This window comes from Mytilus californianus, unplaced genomic scaffold (assembly GCF_021869535.1).
Source record: "Mytilus californianus isolate M0D057914Y unplaced genomic scaffold, xbMytCali1.0.p SCAF_2, whole genome shotgun sequence".
NCBI classification, from domain to species: Eukaryota; Metazoa; Mollusca; class Bivalvia; order Mytilida; family Mytilidae; genus Mytilus; species Mytilus californianus.
Window position 1 is genome coordinate 135,045 of NW_026262668.1, and position 21,794 is coordinate 156,838.

Consider the following 21,794-nt stretch of genomic DNA (forward strand, 5'->3'; position numbering starts at 1 on the left):
TAGTTGAACTACTGTATCACTAGCCTGTCAACACTGAGGTTGTGAGTTTGAATCCCGCACGGGGCAGGAGCACTCGACCCCAATCTTAATTGGCTAGGATTGTCAGTTTTGCTACCAAAGGTCAGTGGTTCTCTCTGGGCACCCCTCCTTCCTCCACCAATAGAAACTGACTGCCACAAAATAGCATAATAGTGCTGAAAGTAGTGTTCAACACCAATCAATCAATCAAGCAATCAATATTTTTTATTGCCATAGTATTGTTATTGGATGACGTTCACTGTATTTCAGATAAAAGTATTAGCATGAGAAAAGTAATTGGTTCAATTTCCCATTCAGTAGTGTTAACACAATGGTGTCTTTTTAAGGTAACTGATCCCTTATTAGTATTATACAGCTTAAAATGTAAACCTTAATATGTGTTTATTGAAGTTTCCTTGAAGCACATTATTAGTATAATTTCCTCTGGTTAGATGTAGGAGTGGTCCCATAACGTCAAGTCGTAATATAGTCCTTCTGCTCGGTTTGACATAAAATTTATAGTTTTATCACCGTCATCAAGGTAAGTTGGGTGTTTAAAAAAAATTCATGAGACTTGTAAATGGTTCTTAAAATACTACCAGGCCTAGGATCTTGTACCTACGCATGTTTAAATCCATGTTAGATGATTTGTACCTATTGAGACAGCATAACTTACGAAACAAACACAATTGACGCATTGCTCGGAAGTTGCATAAACGTCTGTCCTGTATCAGGTTAAAGTTTAGGTTTAAGATAGTGTTCCTTGAAGTTGTAGTCACATCAACTTGAAACTTAGTACAGATGTTTATTATGGTGTGAGCTGTTTAAGATATATGCGAAATTAGGGTTTTGATCTATATTTCATAGGTCACTGACCATGGAATGTGATAGAGTGAGCGTAGGACATATAATTTTTTTTTTATCCTGTCTGTATACAGAAACAAATTGCTAGATGAATGTGTCTGATATACTGATGGGCTGTTGACAAACAGCTGTTTGGCTGATTTTGTCATTAAAATTTTCTTTTTGGAAAATGAATTGACATTTTGTCTCAAGTCAAGAGCCTGTTACTCAGTATTTTTCATTGGTTTCTGTATGTCATATATATTCTTCATTTATTACTTTGTCATATCAGGGCCTTTTATAGCTTTCTATTGGTTGTGCTCATTGTTGAAGGCTGTAGGGTGACCTATAGTTGCTGATATCCCTGTCATTTGGACTCTGGTGGATATTTGTCTTGTTGGCAATCATACCACATTTCCTTATATTTGTATTATATTATAGTTAAATTGGTACATAGTATAACCTAGATAACCTGTATTAATGCAAAATTTGAATAAAGGTCCATATTTGTATCTAAAGTTAAAAAGTTAATTTTTTTCCCATAACCTGCCTGTTTGTAATACCTGTAATGCAGAAAGTGGCTTTAATATGTCATTTTTTAAAGTGATTAATTGAGTGATTGTATCATGAAATTAATCTAAATGACCCTGGAGCTACTCCATTGCGATATGATTAAAAGTTTAATTAGATGCAGAAATGTAGTATTATCACGGAAAATGGTTGAAATAGTGGTAGTTTGTGGCAGTTCATATAATGAAAATTGTCAATTTCTAGTTCAATGAACAAAAGGAAAGAGTCATTAGTTTTTTAAAAGAGTATTTTTAATTTGAGATTAAAAGATTAAGTTTCTGATCAAATATTTTTGTTTGTATAAAAACATTGAACTGTGTTATTCAGGATATTTCTCAAGTTCAAGGTTATTTCAGTAACGATTTATCAATAACCTTAACTGATTTATAATAATGCTATATCAATGAAAAAAGTATATCGTAAATAAGTTAAAAAAAATTTTTAAAAATGGTCTGAATCTGTTTTTAGAAATGTCTAAATTCAAATCTGATCATCTTTTTTTTCCTTATATTTAACAGTTTATCCTGCCCCTTCTGTTCTGTACATTAACTTGTTTTACCAGCTATTTTTTTCTTCTTTTAAATTTGAAAACAACTAGAGAATTCAAAACTTGGAATTTGCTATGACAGAGTATGGTCCGTAGACATAATCAAAAGTACCCATGTAAGCAGAGTTTTCAAAATTGATGGCATGTTTTTTCATGATATCTTGTCAGACATGTCAGACTTATGGGAATACCATGCCTTTCAGTGAGTCATAAAACTTTACTCAAAGTACAAAATTGTGCTCGAAACACCAAATCTAGTACTTGTTTTTTGGTTGGATGGTTTTTATTCTGAGAAGATGACCACAAGGTCAGATTACATTATGTTTATGTTTATTTTATTCAAACTATATTTGGTACAAGGTTTTGAGAGGTCCATTTAATCTAAATTTTCCGTGCATCTGTAAAAAAAAAATTGAGTTTGCAAGCAAGAAAAGGTTTTTAAGATGAAGACCCTTTTACTTCTTGCTTTAAAAAATTGACAGAGAGAAATAAGTTAAAACAGTTACTAGACTGGGCCTTGGGGGGTGGGGGGGGGGGGGGGGGGGAGGTGTGCATAGTTTTATGTTATATTTGCATCAGAAGTTAGACTTGAGAGTTTCAGAAAATCCACCAGAAGGTTGTTCAATATTTTATAGGTATTTCACATGATAAGATATCACAACATTTAAGGTACTTTTGAAACCATCCATAGATGACAAAGGAAGGACTTGTTCTGATAGTCTTGTTAGCAGTCTTAAAACTGTAACCAAATATCATCAAATCTTGCCTCAATTTTCTTACTTCAAAGTAGACAGATTTAAAGAGCTAAAGATCTAACATAAATTCTGTAATATCTTCTTATCTTAATTCATATTTCAAATGAGTAGAAGAATATAGTGGTTATTTATAGAATTTAGCTAAAGTTATCTTATTACAGTGAAATGACCTTTGAAATTTTAAATAAAAAGTGTCAAAGTAAAAGTAAATAGTAAATAAAAATCTTTTATTTTCAGTAGAAAAACTTAATTACTCAACAAGTAATTTCATCCACTTAAAACTACAAAGGGAGTCCCATTCATATAAATTTCACTTTTTCAAATTCTATACAGAACCTTTTTTTTTTTTGTCAATATAAGTAATTAACATTTTCACCTACTACGGTAGTTTTATATTATTGACGAAGTTCAACTTGACCTTGTTTATTTCTATTGTAAAGTGTAGAACAAATTCCTTTCACCAATTATAGATTTTTTCCAATGTATGTGGTAGATCGTTACAGTATTTATTTGTTCGTGTACAAAACAATGGGGTAAGTGAGTTTGTAATATATTGATGGAACCTCCGTAGGTCTAAAACTGCTGATGTGAAATTTCGACGAGTAATAAAGAGGCAATCTTTCAGGGGTATTAGTGTCTAGATAAATCAAAAAAGTTTCAGAAAAACAAAATAAAGTCTTCTTGTTTTTATTGATTTAAAATTTTAAATATTGACTTTGACTTTTAAAATTTACAGGTTAATTTGTAGGTTGACCAGTATTTGTCAAGTAAGAGAAAGAGATTTTAGACCTTTTTTAAAGTACATTTATTTTGAATGAAGGAGCTCTTGAATATTCAAAAAGAAAAATGTCGGCAGAAAAGTTTAGATACCTAAACATAAAGTTCATGAAGGGCTTGTGCATGATAGAGACAGCCGTTCCCCACATCTTAATCAAGGAAATATGCTTGTACCACTTAACACCGGTGATAACGATATTTACCACTAAATTTCAAACTTAAAAATGTGAGATTGAAAAAACCCATATCGCGCTACTCAAACTATCACAAAAAAAAAAAGACCAAAAGAGAATTTAAGGAAATAGCGATAAATATTGTTATCAAGCTGGATGTGTTGCTGTCTTACAGTATTATGGTATATCGATAATAGTAACACCTTACTCATTACCTGTTTGAATGTCATGACCTTGATCAAAGGTTACTGTTGACCAATACTAAAAACTCATCCTCAGCCTACAACTACTCACTGAATTCTCGATCGGTATCATATTTCATAAGATGTTGCTCATATTTAAAAGTGGACTGTGACAAACGTTTTGCATTTAAATTTCTGAATTGCTCCATTGTTTTTCCTGTATATTGGTGAAGGGCGGGTCATTTCTCCTAAATATTTACTTATTCTAATATTTTAAAAGATTAATGACCTTGGAAAGTTTTAAGATTATTTGCACATGAGATTGATTCTCTACAAATTAAACACAAACATGCTGTTGAATACAAAATAACATCTATAGCATCACTCTTCTCTCCTTATAAACATGATAGACCTTTGACTTATCTACTGATATCTTATGTTTTAGCATTAATTCAGCTTTTATTTTTATCACATAAAGAGCAAAATTGAGTTACGTGGTAAATTTTCTTTCTAAAGAAAGGAATAAATAATGGGAAATTGAAACGGAAATTGTTTGAATATCTAGAATTAACATGCAAGTTAACAATCAGTCCGTCTTATGTTTACTGAAATTGTCCATACATTATACTGTAAATATGTTGTTTATAAAAAACATAGAATATTCATCACTTGTACATCCTTCATTTCAAAATATCCAGTCAACGAAAGATTGGGTTTGTAGAGGTTTTACTGTATGGGAAAAAAAAACAGGTACTTGGACTAGTCAACTTTACATTTGTGTTCTATTTGTAGATGGCAGCACAAATCAAAGATGGGCATTCAACCGACATGGTAACGAGGAGGACTTTGTATCAAGATATGACAGAATGACAGACGCTGCCAATGATTACTCAGTTTTTACCTCAAATCTCCCAGGTAGTGTTATGTTTCATCAATAATAATTACGATTAACTTATAAAAAATGAAAACAACACATTATAAATTTCATGCGTCTGAAGCGCTTTTCTGGATTTACCTTCATCACGAACGCTGAAAGCCGAATATTTGAAAGCCATGACTATACACATGTATCAGCACTGAAACAGTTGAAGAGCTATATGACCAAAAATAGCAAAATCCATCTAAGGTCTACTTTGCCTGAGGGAGTTGAAACCTTAATTTCTTTATAATTTTAAATTTGATTTATAAACGGACAATTTTAGAAAGGTTTGTTATAAATCATGTCAGTAACGAAGTAAGTGTCAAGCAAGTTCTCTGTGTATTTAACCTTCACCTGCTGTTTTGATCAGTAGAAGAATAAATTACGAAATCCTATCCAACTTATACTAGGATTATACAAATTTTCTTCTTTATATGAAATAAAGGAAAGCCCATTACAAGGATGCTGCTTCAAGGCTTAACACACATTATGTGACATAATATTTGCCTAATCCTAAACAATGCAACAAAAAAATTACATGTTCTCTCTGTAAAAAAAATCCTTTATTGATTTTAATTTCCCCCCACAAATTGAAAACATACTGATGCATATCAGAAATACTGTAATTTCATATATGTTAAGTGAAATTAATAAATTTACAAACATCCCTTATCAATATTTAATGTACAATCCATTGAAATGCTCACATTGATTTCGAACAAACATTTCACATTTTCTTCAAAAATATTGAAACCATTTATTTCAAATGACATAAATAAACAGAGCGAATTGGAGACTTCTAATTAAATCTTTATATTCATTGAAACATTGTTGACACATCATTGTTCATATGCTAAAACTAATACCACAATACTACCGTTACAAAAATATCTATGATGTAGGTAAAGGTGGCACCAAATCATTGTTTGGCTTCACCCCACAATTCAGAACTATTTTTTCTCATTTGAAGTATTGTAAGGATGCCCACCTTTCTTCAATTTCGAATGAAGACTTTTAAGAAACAGTTTTTTTTAATGAGCGGAATTTGGGTCAGAGGATAAATGCCTTTAAACCATAATCTATTGAATATAAGTAAAACATTTATGAATTTCTATAGTCACTATATATCATTCATTTTTATTCCTTACCAAAGACATTTCTTTTCATATGAAAGTCTCTCTAATGTGCATTTGCATTTCTATTTTTGTCCTAATATTAAAGAAATATGATAGATATATTTATATATTTGAAAGGGAAATAAGGGATATTTAAAATGACACAATACACAGCACTATGAAAATAAGGAAATGTGGTATGATTGCCAATGAGACAACTATCTACCAGAGTCGAAATGGTTTAAGCAACTATATGTCACTGGACAGTCGTCAACATTAAGCAAAACCAATACCGTAAAGCTATCTATAAATGGCCTTGACCTGACAAAATGTAAAACATTTTAAATGCAAAAACCAACGCCCTAGTTCTTATTAAACCAAGCTCATTTTCTTTATGCAAATGCAGTTGCATTAATTTGGTCGTTAAAAAAAACATTTTAAAAATAGAGTACATGTACTTCTAATTTCATCTTCATGATTTGTATAACTTTTTTCCTTAATTAAAGTCATATTACAAATATGAGTTATTCATAAAAAGACTTGTTTATTTAATTTACAAATTTATGAAATGAAATAGTAAGTAATTTCAAAATTTGAAATAACACTCCATTTTGAATTAATGATGCATTCACAAATTTCCTATTAAATTGACAAATATTGGGTGTGACTTTAAATATTTGTTATTATACTATTAACTTATTTTTGTAATATAATTCATTCAGTTAATAAAATATACTTAACATTGCTTAATGTAAAGATTTGCATTTCAGTTCAAACTTTTTGTTACTTATATGATAAATAAAAATAGGAACTTAAATAAAACAAACTTCAAAAATTTCCTGAATAAAACATTCTTAAATTCATATAAAGTATATTTTCCAATCTATAAAATATATTAGAATATCTGACATCTTTTTAATTTGTATGAGCGTTGCATATTTTACATATTTTGTAGTTAAACATGCATTTGTAAAGTTATTTTTTAAGGATTTGACAGTTTGTTTAAAAATGGACCTTTGTCAACTTTGTTTATTACGACAAAACAAGTTATGAAGAGATGGTTTTTCTGTGCTTAAGATCATCATTTCACATTCAGTTTTTTTGTGACTTAGATTTAAAATCTAAAGTATTCTAAATGTTAGTTAAGAAAACTATGACCACCTATCCTTGTGATTATTGCTTACTTAAAAATAATATATTGAAAATTTCATATTTAAATTCTTTTTGCTTGAAAATTAAATTTCATCAAATGTCAGTTACACATTTATATTTAGATAAAATTTGACATAGATACTAAGATTAAGCAATACAAACGAAAACCTTGGGTGAACTCAAAGTTAACCATATCATGAGGCTGCTCATTTTTCTTGAAAACTATATGGTGGCAACTCATCCATTGCTGAAAAACAATACTGTGGCAGATATGGCTGTTTATCCATTGGTGAAAAATCATATGGTGGCAGCTGTGGCTGGTCATCTATTGCTGAAAAATTATATGTAGGCAGCTGTGGCTGATCACCCATTGCTGAAAAACCATATGGTGGCAGCTTTGGCTGCTCATCTATTGCTGAAAAATTATATGATGGCAGCTTTGGCGGCTCATCCATTACTGAAAAATCATGGTGGCAGCTGAAGATGCTCATCCATTGCTGAAAAAAACATTTGGTGGTAGCTGTGGCTGCTCATCCATTGCTGAAAAACAAATGGTGGCAATTGTGGCTGTTCATCCATTGCAGAAAAATTATATGGTGGCAGCTATGGTTGCTCATCCATTGCTGAAAAAACAATAAAAGGTCTAATTTTAAGAAACTGGGGCTGTGGGGTTGCTTTCTGATTGAAGTTGACCCTTACCTGTTTTATGCGTATTAGAAATACTTATAACATAGACTGAAGGTGAAATGTGCATCAGTCTTGCCTTTGCTGGTATACATTTTTTGCCTTGTATATGAATATACAACTTACTTATACTTACTCAACCTGTTATTTTAGGTAATCAAAGAAATTCCACATTTAATGACACTGATGACAACCCTGTTGAAGCAGCAGCCATTAGAATCCAAGCTGCATACCGTGGACATACAGTACGACAAAATCTTAACAGTTGGAAACTTCCATCAGGACAAACTGTTGGGGGTCACATCAGACGTGCTGGACAAGACGAGGTAGGTTGCTAAATTACTATTAGATTTCAAACTTTTTTTTTCTCTCCAACAGAAGCTGAAAGATTATTTGTATGTTCTTTCCTGTGAAAGATTTACTCTGACCAGAATGATTGAAAAAGGTAAAATAGCAAAAATACCGAACTCCAAGGAAAATTCAAAACGGAAAGTTTCCCATCAAACGGCAAAATCAAAAGATCCAACACATCAAATGAATGGAAACCATACCAAATATATATGGAAAAATAAAAATTCTTGCTTTACACAGCTTATTTTGCTTATATTCAAATTCATTCTGAGTGAAAAGTACTTGAGACAAGATTTACTGAAAAATAAACTTTTAAAAATGATTGTGAAGTGTCTTATTACAGTTAAAAATTGAAATTCAATCAGAATGAATATATTTTACATGTTGATTGAAGAAGTTGGTTTCTGATAGCGGTCAAACTATCCACGGATAGCGGTCAAACTATCCAAAGCAGTTTGCTCAGCATAATAAGGCAAGGACAGTTTTGTTTCTTTCCGTACAAATGAAGGAAACTTGTTTATCTTTGATATATTTTTCCTAACTTGAGGGGAAACTTTGATTCAAGCCACTATATCCTGATATATATATATATGAATGATTTGTCTTTCAGGATGAATCGTCAATAACAGAGACGTCAACATTCAGTGAGATCACTTTAACAGAAGATTCTGAAAATTCACTTTTGTCTAATCAGAGATTGGTATGTCTTAGAATACATTTACTCTTAATATATTAAGTGTAAACGGTAGAATTGAAGGGCAAAGGTTTTCTCCACTATCAGAGATGTCTATACTTGATTCAAGTGGAAAAACAACATATATAAACAGCTAAAAAAAAATCAGCTCATATTTTGGAGGGTTCATTTTCGTCATGAGGCAGATAAAATCATAATTATAACTTTATGAACTTTAAACTTCAATATTCAGTGTTTCAAAATTTTACAAAATACTACTAAATGAGAATAATTTCTCTCATAAAATAAAAAATTCATGAATGGTTGTCAGAATAACAACAAGGAGCACCACCTTTAAATACTGTGAATTCGTCATTATTCATGGAATGCCAATTTTTGTGGGTATAGGTGAACCCTGAATTTAAATGTTAAATTTCGTAGACTTTAACAAAACCATGAAATCAAATATCCACAAAAATATGATTTTTCTTCAATCCACAAAAAATTGGTGCCCACGAAAGTAAGTGATTCCACAATAGCTTCTTGTAATCCCTGGGTCATCTGTTGATTTTCAACAAATAACATAAAAACAATTGTTATTGTGTGAAATTCTATTTGAACATTTGAATAATGATCCAAGAAGTTAGTAAAGTTTATTAGGTCATGGGTGTAATTTGCAGAATCATTTGTGCTTACTGGAAAAACATCTTTTACTGATACTCAAAATTTAAGTACTAATGATAAATGCATAAGCTCAAAATGTTTAGATCCTTTCATAAAAAACCCATTTATTAAAGAAAAATCATATTTTCATTTTACTAAATTAAATTTCTTTGTTAAATATTTCAACATTATAGATAATCACCAAAAAATGAAAGCTATGAATAATAATGAGAGAAAAAAACAAGGACAAAGAATGGGAATAATTAACTTTGTTAATATTGTTCCATCAAGAATGAAGCAGTGATATGAAACAGTGATAACTTCACATGGCTTTATGCTATTTGAGTGGTAAAATTTCATTATTTTTGTGTCACATTAAAATGAAAATTCATGACAAAAACAGTGTGATTGTTTGCAAGATGAAAATTGGATCTTTATTTAAGAAATTACTTCTGCTCATCATACACCCATTTTACTTTCTATTGATTAAACAGATAGTTAAATTAAATGGTGCATATACTTTGGCTGACTTCTTTTGATAGGAATTTGTTAACACATTATCTCATGAGATTTCAATAAGTCATTTAGTTTAGTGAATGATGTCATGAATATGCATATTCATTGCTCGAGGGCTCCCACATGATCTTATTTCCTTCACGAACTATTGAATAAATGTTTTATTTTACCTCTTCGTTCCTAATTTGAAATTAATATTCATAGGAAATAAATAGATGTTTTGATTATATATTTGCTGCTAAATGCAACATCCAAAATGAATATATTAATTATTGATGTTCAGATAAATGTAATTTCAAAAATCATCTTGAGGTTATTGGGTTGTTTATTGTCTTTCATAACTGTTATAAAGCATTAACTAGACAGATGCACAATTTTCATAACTTGAGGGATGGGAAATACTTGTAAACTGAATATTTAAACTTTTCATCAATAAGCATATTTGTAAAATTAATATTTAAATTTTTCATCAATAAAAACAACTTAATGAATAAAAGTTTTATATTTTGGTACTATATTTTATTTAGCAGAACTAGAGTTGCAAATGCCATGTCAATGGTTACTTGAATCAAAACCAGTTAGAACAAAATTTGAAACTGTCAAATTCCTAATTGATGCTGGTAAAACAATACTGTCAACACACCCATCTGATTATTCCTGTGTATAAGCTTTGCATACAAGGATCTGACAACACTCTGTTTTACTTTCTGTTCTGGTAATTATTACATCAACCAATGAAATTTCAGCCTTCAAATTTTTTGAAGTTGTGTATTAATCTGACAAAACTAGAGGATCCCGAAAGGTCTTTAAAACAGAAAGTAGACTGGAGCATATTCAGATCCTTGTAAGCATAGCTTAGGATCAGAAAATAACCAATAAACATGTTATTATCTTAGACATCTTAATTGTTGTCTTTTATCCACTTAAGTTTAATTTTTCAAATTTAAAATGCAAATTTAATGCTTAGATATGTAGAAAATCATTTCAGGTCTTAAAAAGTAATTTATAGTTAAATTCTAAATCTCATTTTGCAGGTTGGCTCAGGGTTACGAGAAAGAGATTTTCATGCTGGTGGACATCGGCACCAAGGTCCTACAGAAATGGTCATACCACGTCCTTCAACACAACACAGAGGAGGAAAATATTCATGGGAGGAACCTAGGCCAGATCCAGATAATGTCTTCAACGTATTTGCTAGGCATCAACGAAATCAAGGTACTTGATACATATTTATTAGTGATATGAGCTGTCAGTTGAAATTATTCAAAAGTATCTATTTTGTATGAAAATATTTTTAAGTATAATTTTCTACTTTTTCATGAATATGTTTTTGGTCATTCAATTAATCTCTGTATCATTTTATATGTGCCTATAAAATCGTTGAGAGTCAACATTTTGTTTGGTACTTTTATTCAAACAATGAAATGTTTTTATTGAACATTTCTGATATTGTTGCACATGGATAATGTTCAAGATGAAGATGTATGTAGATATAAATCTTGAACACAATTTCTTTTTTTCTGAGTTATCCTTTAAATTCATTCTGCAATTATCTATGTTAAAATCTATACTTCCAGACAAACAACGACAAGGATATTCAACAGAACCAAAGAAAATGGAAGAGGAGTATAGAAAGGAACAGGTTACCTCACAACATACAGCTCCAAAGATTAGGTCCACACAAAATAGCCTGCCTAGAAACAGAAGTCCAGGAGTTGGTGCTAGAACTCATAGTCCTGGCTTTGGTTTGAGGAGTGAAAGTCTTAAAGTATCAGTACATCATAGTGTTAAATCAAGGTAATATGACTACATTTTGTCTTTGTTTTGATTTTCAGGTTGTTGATCAGGGGTTTTATAATACTTTTGAATATTTCTTTTTATTACATTGCTTGCAATGAATTACCGTGATTTCCAAGTGAAATAAAAATCGCTAATTTCACAAGTGAAATAAATTCGGTTATTTCACCCCTCTGTCGTCATACAACAGTAGGTGTTGTCAAGACGTTGTCAATGACGTTGCATCAAAGCAACTGTGAATGCGTAGAAAAAGATATAGTTCCTTACATTTTCTACTTTAATTCCATTAAAAAGCCTTTTGTCAATGTAATAAAAAGAATAACTGATCAAAGAATTCAAATAACGAAAAATATTCATCTTATTACCGAACAACACTGATAATTAACTCATGCGTTACGTGCATTTGTGAATTAATGTGTTGTTCGGTCACTCTTTGAATATTTTTCTCTATTTGAATTCTTCAATTAGTTATTCTATGAATATTTTCATATGTTATGAATAAAAGGATATTAATTAGATTCAGTGAAAAAAGGATACATCAGTTAAAAATTAGAGAAATATAAATATATTTTATGTGCTGATCAGACATTTGTCATTTATACAAAATATAGACCTATTTCATTATAATTTTCAATGGTAAACTGTAAACGTTATATTGTGCTTAGGGATTACCCTAAGTTTCAAACATAAGATCTTTACCAACTACAATTTGTTTGCAGAAATGAAGACACCAGACCAAAGACTTCAGTGAGCTTTAAACCACTACCATCTGATAGTGAACACGATGATACATTCCAAGAAGTTTCCTATTCTCGTCAGTTTGAGTTGTAAGTAACTCGTGCGGGTTTTTATTCAAATCTTCTTGTGACAGTTTATTGCAGCAGAATATACTGTACATTCATTATTAGTCCCCTACCAACCAAGTTGAAGGGGACTTTAGGTTTGCACTCCGTCTCTCTGTCTGTCTGTCTGTCCATCCGTCAGTACGGCAAATCAGTTTTCCACACTTTTTTTCTTCATGCTTGAATATATTGATTTGATATGTGGTGTATTGTTTAATCATGACAAGTTACAGATCAAGTTCGAGTTTTGTTCTGGTCTGATGATTTTGTGCAGAGTTATGGTCCTTGGACTTAGAAAATTCACACAAATAATCAGTTTTTCTCACTTTTTTCATCATGCTTGAAGATATTGATTTGATAATTGGTATATAGTTTACACCATGACAAGTTATAGATCAAGTTAGCATTTTGTTCCAATACAATGAATTTTTGACCAGTAGGGGACTATGTATTGCCATGCAAAACTCAATGCTTGTTATTTGTTGGATACCAAATTTCGTAGATTTTGTGGTTACAGGAGAACAACAAATTTAAATGTTCAAAAATAAAAATTTTCTGTAGGCTTGTATGCAGACTTTGGCAAAACCACAAAATCAAATATCCACAAAAATACAATTTTTCTCAATCCATGAAAATTGGTTCCACGTAAATAACTGAATCCACAGTGTACCCTTTTTTTGTCTATATATAATACTTCATATGGTTAGACTTATAAAATAGCCTGTAGAAATGAAATTTTATTTTTTTAATGAATTAAATATGGGTATTGAGTATCAGAAATTTAAGGAACTCTGAAACAGAGGAACAATCTAATAACTGTTGAGTTTGTATAAGGCTGAGAGTATAGCAATCTTTAGCAACAATTTAATGTAACTTTTTCTGGGTACATTATATGTTTGACAGCCCATAGCTCATAAAGATTATAAACTTTTTCTTTGTTGACAAAGAAGTATATCATTTTCCCTAAATAATTCAAATTACTGTACATATTACTGACTGTCAATTCTTGATCAAATTTGTGATAATTGATAATGTTGTGTGAATTTTCATTAAGGTGATGCATGTCTTTGTATTATTAATATTTCATAAAACCTCAATTTCTGAATTTACATAATCGAAGAGTATTATAACCTTTAAGTTAATTTCATCATTGAAGCTAGGAAGTGTTTTCCAGAAGTATACGTTACATTTTGTATCATAGATTATACATTTTTTTTGTTTTACCGATAAAGTCTTTTGGCTCAGAATCAGAATAATGTGACTGGGAAAGGTTATATTTCTTCCTGTTTACTGTTAATACCTTTTTAACTAGAATTTTAAAAATCTGACTCAGTGTGTTGGTCTAGAACAAAACATTATTTTGACATATCAACAGGTTCTCAACCTGATTTGCATGTAATATTCTCCACTAGATGTTAAACAACAATCTATCTGATAAAGTCTCACATGTATTTATTTTTTTACAGGAGTAAAGATGACAGAAGTAAGCCTGAAAAAGCTTCAGTTTTATCTCATTCCAAACCTAGTCAAAGACATTCTGCTGATACAGATACAGATACCTCAAGTATAGAAGACTTCTCTAGAATAGAGGTTTGTTTTGTATTAATGACTTTTGTATCTCGTTTCTGAAACGATCTGTCTGTCTGAAATGTAAAGTCATAAATAATTATAGGTTATCGTTGGTCATCTCAACGAGATTGATATTGTCACTTGAGCCGGTAGGGCGAAAGTGAGAAAAGTAATCGAGATGAGATGTCCAATGATAATCTGTTTATTGCTATTTTACCTACGAGGACGTTGTTAATTTCATTAACAACGGCCACGTGTGCCCTTAGTTTCTAGCAATAATTTTTCATATCACACTACTGTGCTGAGATAGGAAATTATCAGTCAGTAAGATCAAAGGAAAATTTCGTAAAATAGCAATAATATGTTTTATTATCAATTTCTTTTACCTGAATTGCATTTGAATCTACCTTGGAGGGGAAGAAACACATTTTAATTTTTAATGGTAGGTAGAGGTCTCAGTCTCAGATGATAAATGTATTATGAGTTAATACATATATTTTATAAATTCAGATAAGAATGATGCAGGAAAGTATGTCAAGTACAACAAAGTATGGTTCTTGTTTTTTTCCATCTTTTTTTGGATAAAGAAAATAGAATGAATATAAAACACAAAAAAAAGATTTTTTTTCTCTTAACTACAGACAATTTGCATCAATTAAAATTTTCTTGTTAATAGGAACCAGACAGACGTTACCCACATGTTGTACCAGATGATGACAACTCGACACCTAAAGCCTCATTACGATACTCACCCGACACATTAGAGAGCAAGTTCTATTCTGAACTGAACCAGTTAGAGAGTATGGAAGAGTCCATGCGACAGTTGACAGGGGTGGAGAGGACAAGAGCTGTCTCTATGGCACAACAGGAAACTGTTTCACTTGCTCAGATGTTGAAGGTAGTTATGAAATGTTCAGTGGTCTCATTGAGTATGATAAGTGTGATTTTAACCCCTCAAGGGGTCTTTTGACTCTGCTGATAAAGTAAAAAGGGTATTGCAGGAGGACATGCACTCATGGTTTTGATGAAAGTGAGAATTGCTCAAAACTTTAGTTTTTGGGGTAAAGATTGCTAGAAATGCATCAAAACCCTATTGCCAATGACATGATAGCTATATTTTCCAGGCCTCGTCTATAAAGAGCACAAACAACATTATGCAGTTAGGTGAACATTATGTAGATCTTATTAATGAACATGTCATGCGTAGTCAATGTTAAAGGGAGTAATACCGCCATTGATGTTCCCCTATTAGTCTTTGTTAAATTGGCATTTTTCAAACAATTGTGCAGAATTTATCTTTGTTTCAAATAAAGAAATACTTGGCATGAGTAAAGTTTTATCCTGTCCAGTACTACAGTGAAAATTTCAAATAACATTTCATTGCTTATAAGATAATCACCGGAAGTAAGCCAATCAAATTTTCACACCTTTTGTCTCGCCTTGACGGAGTATAAAGCAAGACATAGGTATGCTGTTTCCGGCGGTGGCGGCGTCGTCAACAATGCATTAGTTTGTGATTAGGTCTAGTTTATGGTGAACCACTAGTGGTAGGTCAATGATATTTGGTATGTAGTTGTATTAGCATTGGCACATCTCATTACCATGGAGATTATTTGGCCCCACCCCCTCAGTCATGGTCTATTGACTTTTAAACTTTGCTTAGTTTACATGTATTAGTTTGTGATTAGGTCAGTTTATGGGGAACCACTAGTGGTAGGTCAATGATATTTGGTATGCAGTTGTATAAGCATTGGCATATCTCATTTCCATGGAGATTATTTGGCCCCATCCCCTCAGTCATGGTCTATTGACTTTGAAACTTCTGCTTAGTTCACATGTATTAGTTTGAGATTAGGTCAGTGATATTTGGTAAGCAGTTGTATAAGTGTTGGCATATCTCATTTCCATGGAGATTATTTGGCCCGCCCACTCAGCCATGGTCTATTGACTTGAAACTTGCTTAGTTCACATGAATTAGTTTGTGTTTAGGTCAGTTTATGGGGAACCACTAGTGGTAGGTAAATGATATACAGTTGTATTAGCATTGGCACATCTCATTTCCATGGAGATTGTTTAGCCCTGTACCTTCAGTCATGGTTCATTGACTTTGAATATTTGCATAACTTACATATTAATAAAGTATTGCTATTTTAATTTCAACATTTGCATTATCAAAATAACAAATAGGCGAGACATATCTCTGTGTTAACAGTTTATCTTTCTGTTAACAAGCTTTAGTAACCATGTCACCTGAAGTTTCCAAAATATTTTATAGGAACAGCAAATAAAAAAAGAATGGTGCTTTGAAACACCCAAGATATATGTTTATGACTCAGAATTTTTTTTCTGCAATGAAATTCAGGGTTAATTTCCTACAACTGTCAAATTCAAGGGAATATTTTTTTTTACCCTTTTAAGTATAAAACTGGATGTGACGTACTGTGATTTGGTGGTATAACACCTAAATACTCAGATATTAAAGTTTCAAAATGACGTGTTTGCGTATTATCACATTTGTCAATAAAACTATTTTATTGAAAATAACTTAAGCATGGTATGTCATGTATGTGAATCTATCAGTTCTAAAAATTAGTTCAGTTACAATTATTGACCTAAGAAGATAATTCCAATTCAAAATATTGCCTAAATGTGTTCCTTGCTACAACGAGGCTCATACAACGCATTGTTTAATTTTATGTTCATTCTGCAAAATCAAATCAATCTTTACCTTTCAGTGCTAACAAGCACTTTGATTTGTGTTCACTTTACATTTGTAGGTCTGTACAAATGCATTGTTATGCACTCTAGATTTTTAACTTAGGCCATAAATAAATGTTTTCCTTTTGTAGACTTGCTTTGGTCTGTATGAGTTTAAACTTTGATTCGTTATGATATTTCTGATTTGTAAAATTGCATTAAAAAAATAGTATGAAAATGTCAATTATCAATTATTTCTTATAGGCTCGACAGCAAACTCATGAAAGGGACATGAAACTTTTGGAAATTAAGGTTCAAAAAGAAAAGCAAGAGGCAGCTAGAATAGAAAAAAAAATGGAGGAGGCCAAACAAAGAAGTAAAGAAGCATCACAGAATGCTAAAGATGTCATGATGAGGGTACGGGGGGATGGTAAGGAAGCAGAGCCTAGCGCAAAGTACAACAATAACAATAAACTGGACAATAGTGATAACATCAGACCCAAACGTGCTGTTAAACAGGTAAGGCCAAATAATATAAATATATATATATATACATGTTCCCTGCCACCTGGCAGAAAAAAAATAGGGTAGTAAGGTAGGTAAAATTGTTTTGTCATGAAATTTTTACAAAACACTAAATTGTGATGGAGACTTTTTATTTTCTATCTTGTAAAGCAAAAACCAGTGCAAATAATACCAAATTGAAAAAAAATGTTTGCAAAAACATTTTAAAAAATGTTACCAGCTGGGTATAATTTTTAAGCATTTTTGGTTTGTGAACAGTCTTTTTATTTTGCCTTTCAAGTTTTTTGCAAAAAAGGTTTGACTAATTGAATGGTATTTCCAAATGTCTGTCTGCCAATGTTAATCAGAATTGTTTTTAAGTCTTAGAATATATTATTCAAAGAGTAAAATAAAGATAATAACAAAGCATTATTTTCCTTGTATTGCAGAATCAGTCAAGCAGTGATTACAGGGGACCAGACTCTGCCAGGTCTTATAGTGAAAAAACATCACTGAAAACAGCACCCTCATATAGTGAGAAAACAAAAACATCTTATACATCATCAAGGTGAGATATCATACAGTCAAAAATATATTCATTAATTATTGATGATTTTTCAAATGAGAGGGGAGGTACAATCTCATTGAGGGGTGACAGGAACATCCTTGAGTTTGAAAACCATTGACTATTGATGATCTGTTTATTGCTGTTAACATCAATGATGTAGGCTCATGACAACATACGTTCTCTTTTTATGCCCCATTTATGGACATTATGTTTTTCGGTCTGTGCATCTGTTTGTTCGTCCGTCTGTCCCGCTTCAGGTTAAAGTTTTTGGTCAAGGTAGTTTTTGATGAAGTTGAATTCCAATCAACTTGAAACTTAGTACACATGCTCCCTATGATATAATCTTTCTAATTTTAATGCCAAATTAGAGTTTTGACCCCAATTTCACGGTCCACTGAACATAGAAAATGATAGTGCCAGTGGGGCATCTGTGTACTCATTCTTGTTCTTGACTGAGAAAAACTCATATCACTCAAGTAGTGTGATATTAAAATGATCACAAAAAAAGATCAAAAAAAAATTTGAGAACATACTGTGGATTCATTTATTTTCGTGGATTGAGGAATGCCTGTATTTTCGTGGATTGAGGAATGCCTGTATTTTTGTGGATATTTAATTTCATGGTTTTGCCAAAGTCTGCATACAAACCTATAGAAATTTTTGTTGAACCTTTAAATTCGTGGTTCACCTGTACCCACGAAATCCACGAAAATTGGTATCCAACGAATAATAATGAATCCACAGTAGCGATAATCATGGAGCTCTATTTAATTGTATTTCTCTTTTATATTTGGAAGATGATCATTGAAATTGAAAAAGGAAACTGAATCAGCATTAGCTTTTGAATATGTGGCTGTTTTCACAAAAAATCTTACAAGTATTTTATTTTAAATCATAAACATTTCAGTGTATTAGAGGGGCAAAAGATAACAAAGGGATAATCAAACTCGTAATTCGATAACGAACTGACAACGCCATGGCAAAAAATGAACAACAGCACATGGAACACAACATAGAAAACTAAAGACTGAGCAACACAAACCCCACTAAAATTAGTGGTGATCTCGTGTGCTCTGAAAAAAGTAAGCAGATCCTGCTCCACATTTGGCATTTTACATCTGATTTAAATTGTAAGATTTTTAGTGAAAAGAGTTGCTGAATCTTTAGTGAATCTATCAGTTCAAGATTACAATGCTTTGACTGAAAAAATTGTATAAATATATCAATTTATCCTTGGATTTTGATATTGAAAAGTATTGTAAATTTGTTAAACATTGAAATAGTTAAACTGATGACATTTTCAGGAGTGTGTCTAGTAATGTAAAGACAGCCAGCGATACACAGAAAGGTCGTGACAGTGACTCATCCATCATATCTGTCAGTGGTGCTGATGCAAAAGATGAGTCAAAATCTGAGAGTATATTAGAAGATATATCTCAAGGTGGGCAATAAGAATAGCAAGGTTATAATTGTCAAAATAGTTTCTTTATTAGGTCTTTTAGCAGTTATGAGTCTAGGAACAAGTTTTTGAATGTGAAAATATTTTTGGAGAAATATTAAGATGAGACAGAATAGTATTGGTGTGGTAAGATATAGGAACAGACGTGCAATAATGACGGTAACTCACTCATTAGATTTGGCATGAGTGGAATCTTAAATGATGATATAAATTTATTTAGATTATGCGGAAGAAATACTCAAAACATAAGTAAAATGCATAAAAAAAATCTTTTTAATTATTTTATGTTTAGAAATAGAAGCAAAATTAAGCTTTCTGACTCAATCTATTTAAATACACACTCTGTAATCTCCAGGACGTGAATCAGTCTTGAATACTCATTTATTTTTACAGCATCTGGTGATGAATACTCTATTAATTTTGATGACACAATGACAGAAGATGAAATTGAAGAGAAATCATTCAAGGCCATTTTACCGTCAGAAAGTCATCGTAAACGTGCCAAAAAACATCACCTTGATAATATGTCTGTCACATCAGATGAAGGTTCAGGTAAGGAAAGTTTGCAATCAGAAAATCTTAAAATATATTCAAACCACTGGTATAAATGGACTTGGTAACTAGTAATTTGTTCAACATGTTTATAGATTATTTGCCATAAACGATTTTTATTCCCCTCATCAACAACTATTCTTTATTTTAAGAGGGTTACACATTTAGTTATACATTGTATAACTAATCTTCCCTGAGGCCCTCATCATAGAAAAAAATCAAACAAAAAATCGTTGAAAAATATCAACTGGAATGGGAAATCAAGCTTTTTCTCAAGCTTGTTGGAAGGTCTGTCCTTTAACTATTAAGGGATGAAAATATTTTACAGTACAGTTTATAATATAGTTTACATTTATATACTAAAATACAAAATAACATTTTTTGACTTTTGACAAGCTTGAAAATGGCATACACACATGATAATACATTTTCTTAAACTTTTGACTTTAAGCATACCTGAAAAAGTTTATTTTAGAAACAAGCTATGTGTCAACTAAAATTTAATAACATGTATTAATGTTGTCTGCTCTATGGTCGGGTTGTTGTCTCTTTGACACATTCCCCATTTCCATTCTCAATTTTATTAATGAGTATTTTCTAAAAATACTCATTTAAGATATAGGTTTAGATACTTCAAGCTTTTTAATAGTAACGATATAAAAATGTTAACAATATTTGCAGTGCCAAGTACCCCACGAATTTCGGTAGATGACCTAGGGTCATATGTTCTGGGAGAAGATTCCTTTAATAAATTTACAGAAGAAATGGTCAAACAGTTTATGAAGGAAGAGGAAATGAGAGCTCAACACCAGACCTCTCTTCTCCAACTAAGAGAAAAAGCTCTTGTAGAGAAAACCAAAGCTGAATTAGAGTGGTTAGAACAACAAAAACAAAGAATTAGGAACAAAGGGGCTGATGATTCCTATCCACAAATTATAAAGCGTCAGAGAGGACTCAAGATGAAACTGCAAGAGCAACAGGTAAAATTTATTTACTAGATTTATGGAACATCTGATTCAACTAAAAAACTTTTAAATTAGAGAGATAATTAGTTTTATCTAACATGTGGAACAAAAGTTATAACATCTCATTTTTCTTCTTTTTTAATTTAAGTTTCATACATGAACTTTAGAAAGGATGTATCTTGAAACAATCTGTTATTTTCTGCATTTTGTTAAATTATCTTGATCCAGCTGTCAGTGAAAAGTATCCTTTTCACTTGAAGTCAAAAGTCAGTGGCAAAAAATTGAAATAACACTTTTGATACTGGAATTGAGAATTAAAAAAACTGTACATAATTTTAAGCACCAAACTATGTTGAATATTTCAGGCTGAGATCAAAAGAATGAGAGAGGCGAACAAAGCTGCTTCCCGAGAGAGACAATTATTGTTACAGCAGCGTGAAGAAATCAGCCGACTCAGGCAGTCAACTAAACAAGTAAGGGGAGAGAACTCAAGAAATTTACTGAGCATTAGAAATCATGAAACTGATTTTATTTTACCTGTAAGAAGTTGAAAGTTTTCCCCTATAATCCTGATTTTTTAATTACCACTCTGGCTTATTATTCATCATCCTCCTTTGGAAAATAGGTTACTATTATAAAGCTCTGTATTTCTGTTTCTTTTTATCTTTTTTTTTGGCATGTAGATCTTCTTTTTCAACAGAGATATAGAAACTGGGTATTGTTATTTTGCTTTTCCCACTTCTAACAATTAAGTTCCAAATTTCAATCCTATTACTCCAGCAACTCTGTTTTGCATATTCTTTCTTATTTACTGAGATGTATATCTACTAAAGTTTTCTGATATAACCATTGATATTAAGCAGTAATTTCATGTTGAAGATATGAGAATTGACATTAAGCAGT

General features: G+C 31.4%; 1 protein-coding gene across 28 annotated transcripts in view; it reads left to right on the plus strand.

Annotated features, from left to right (window-relative positions):
- The window catches only part of LOC127729023 (centrosome-associated protein 350-like), a 149,361-nt gene that overhangs the window by 112,407 nt on the left and 15,160 nt on the right, over positions 1-21,794 (plus strand). For all 28 annotated transcript variants that reach the window (XM_052236595.1, XM_052236597.1, XM_052236598.1 and 25 more), the window contains 14 exons: positions 4,658-4,780; positions 7,889-8,061; positions 8,697-8,786; positions 10,973-11,153; positions 11,516-11,735; positions 12,455-12,562; positions 14,044-14,167; positions 14,823-15,044; positions 17,108-17,362; positions 17,797-17,915; positions 19,220-19,356; positions 19,768-19,926; positions 20,608-20,906; positions 21,257-21,364. In XM_052236595.1, the coding sequence (XP_052092555.1) occupies positions 4,658-4,780; positions 7,889-8,061; positions 8,697-8,786; positions 10,973-11,153; positions 11,516-11,735; positions 12,455-12,562; positions 14,044-14,167; positions 14,823-15,044; positions 17,108-17,362; positions 17,797-17,915; positions 19,220-19,356; positions 19,768-19,926; positions 20,608-20,906; positions 21,257-21,364 (2,318 nt within the window). The remainder of the gene's footprint in view (positions 1-4,657; positions 4,781-7,888; positions 8,062-8,696; positions 8,787-10,972; positions 11,154-11,515; positions 11,736-12,454; positions 12,563-14,043; positions 14,168-14,822; positions 15,045-17,107; positions 17,363-17,796; positions 17,916-19,219; positions 19,357-19,767; positions 19,927-20,607; positions 20,907-21,256; positions 21,365-21,794) is intronic.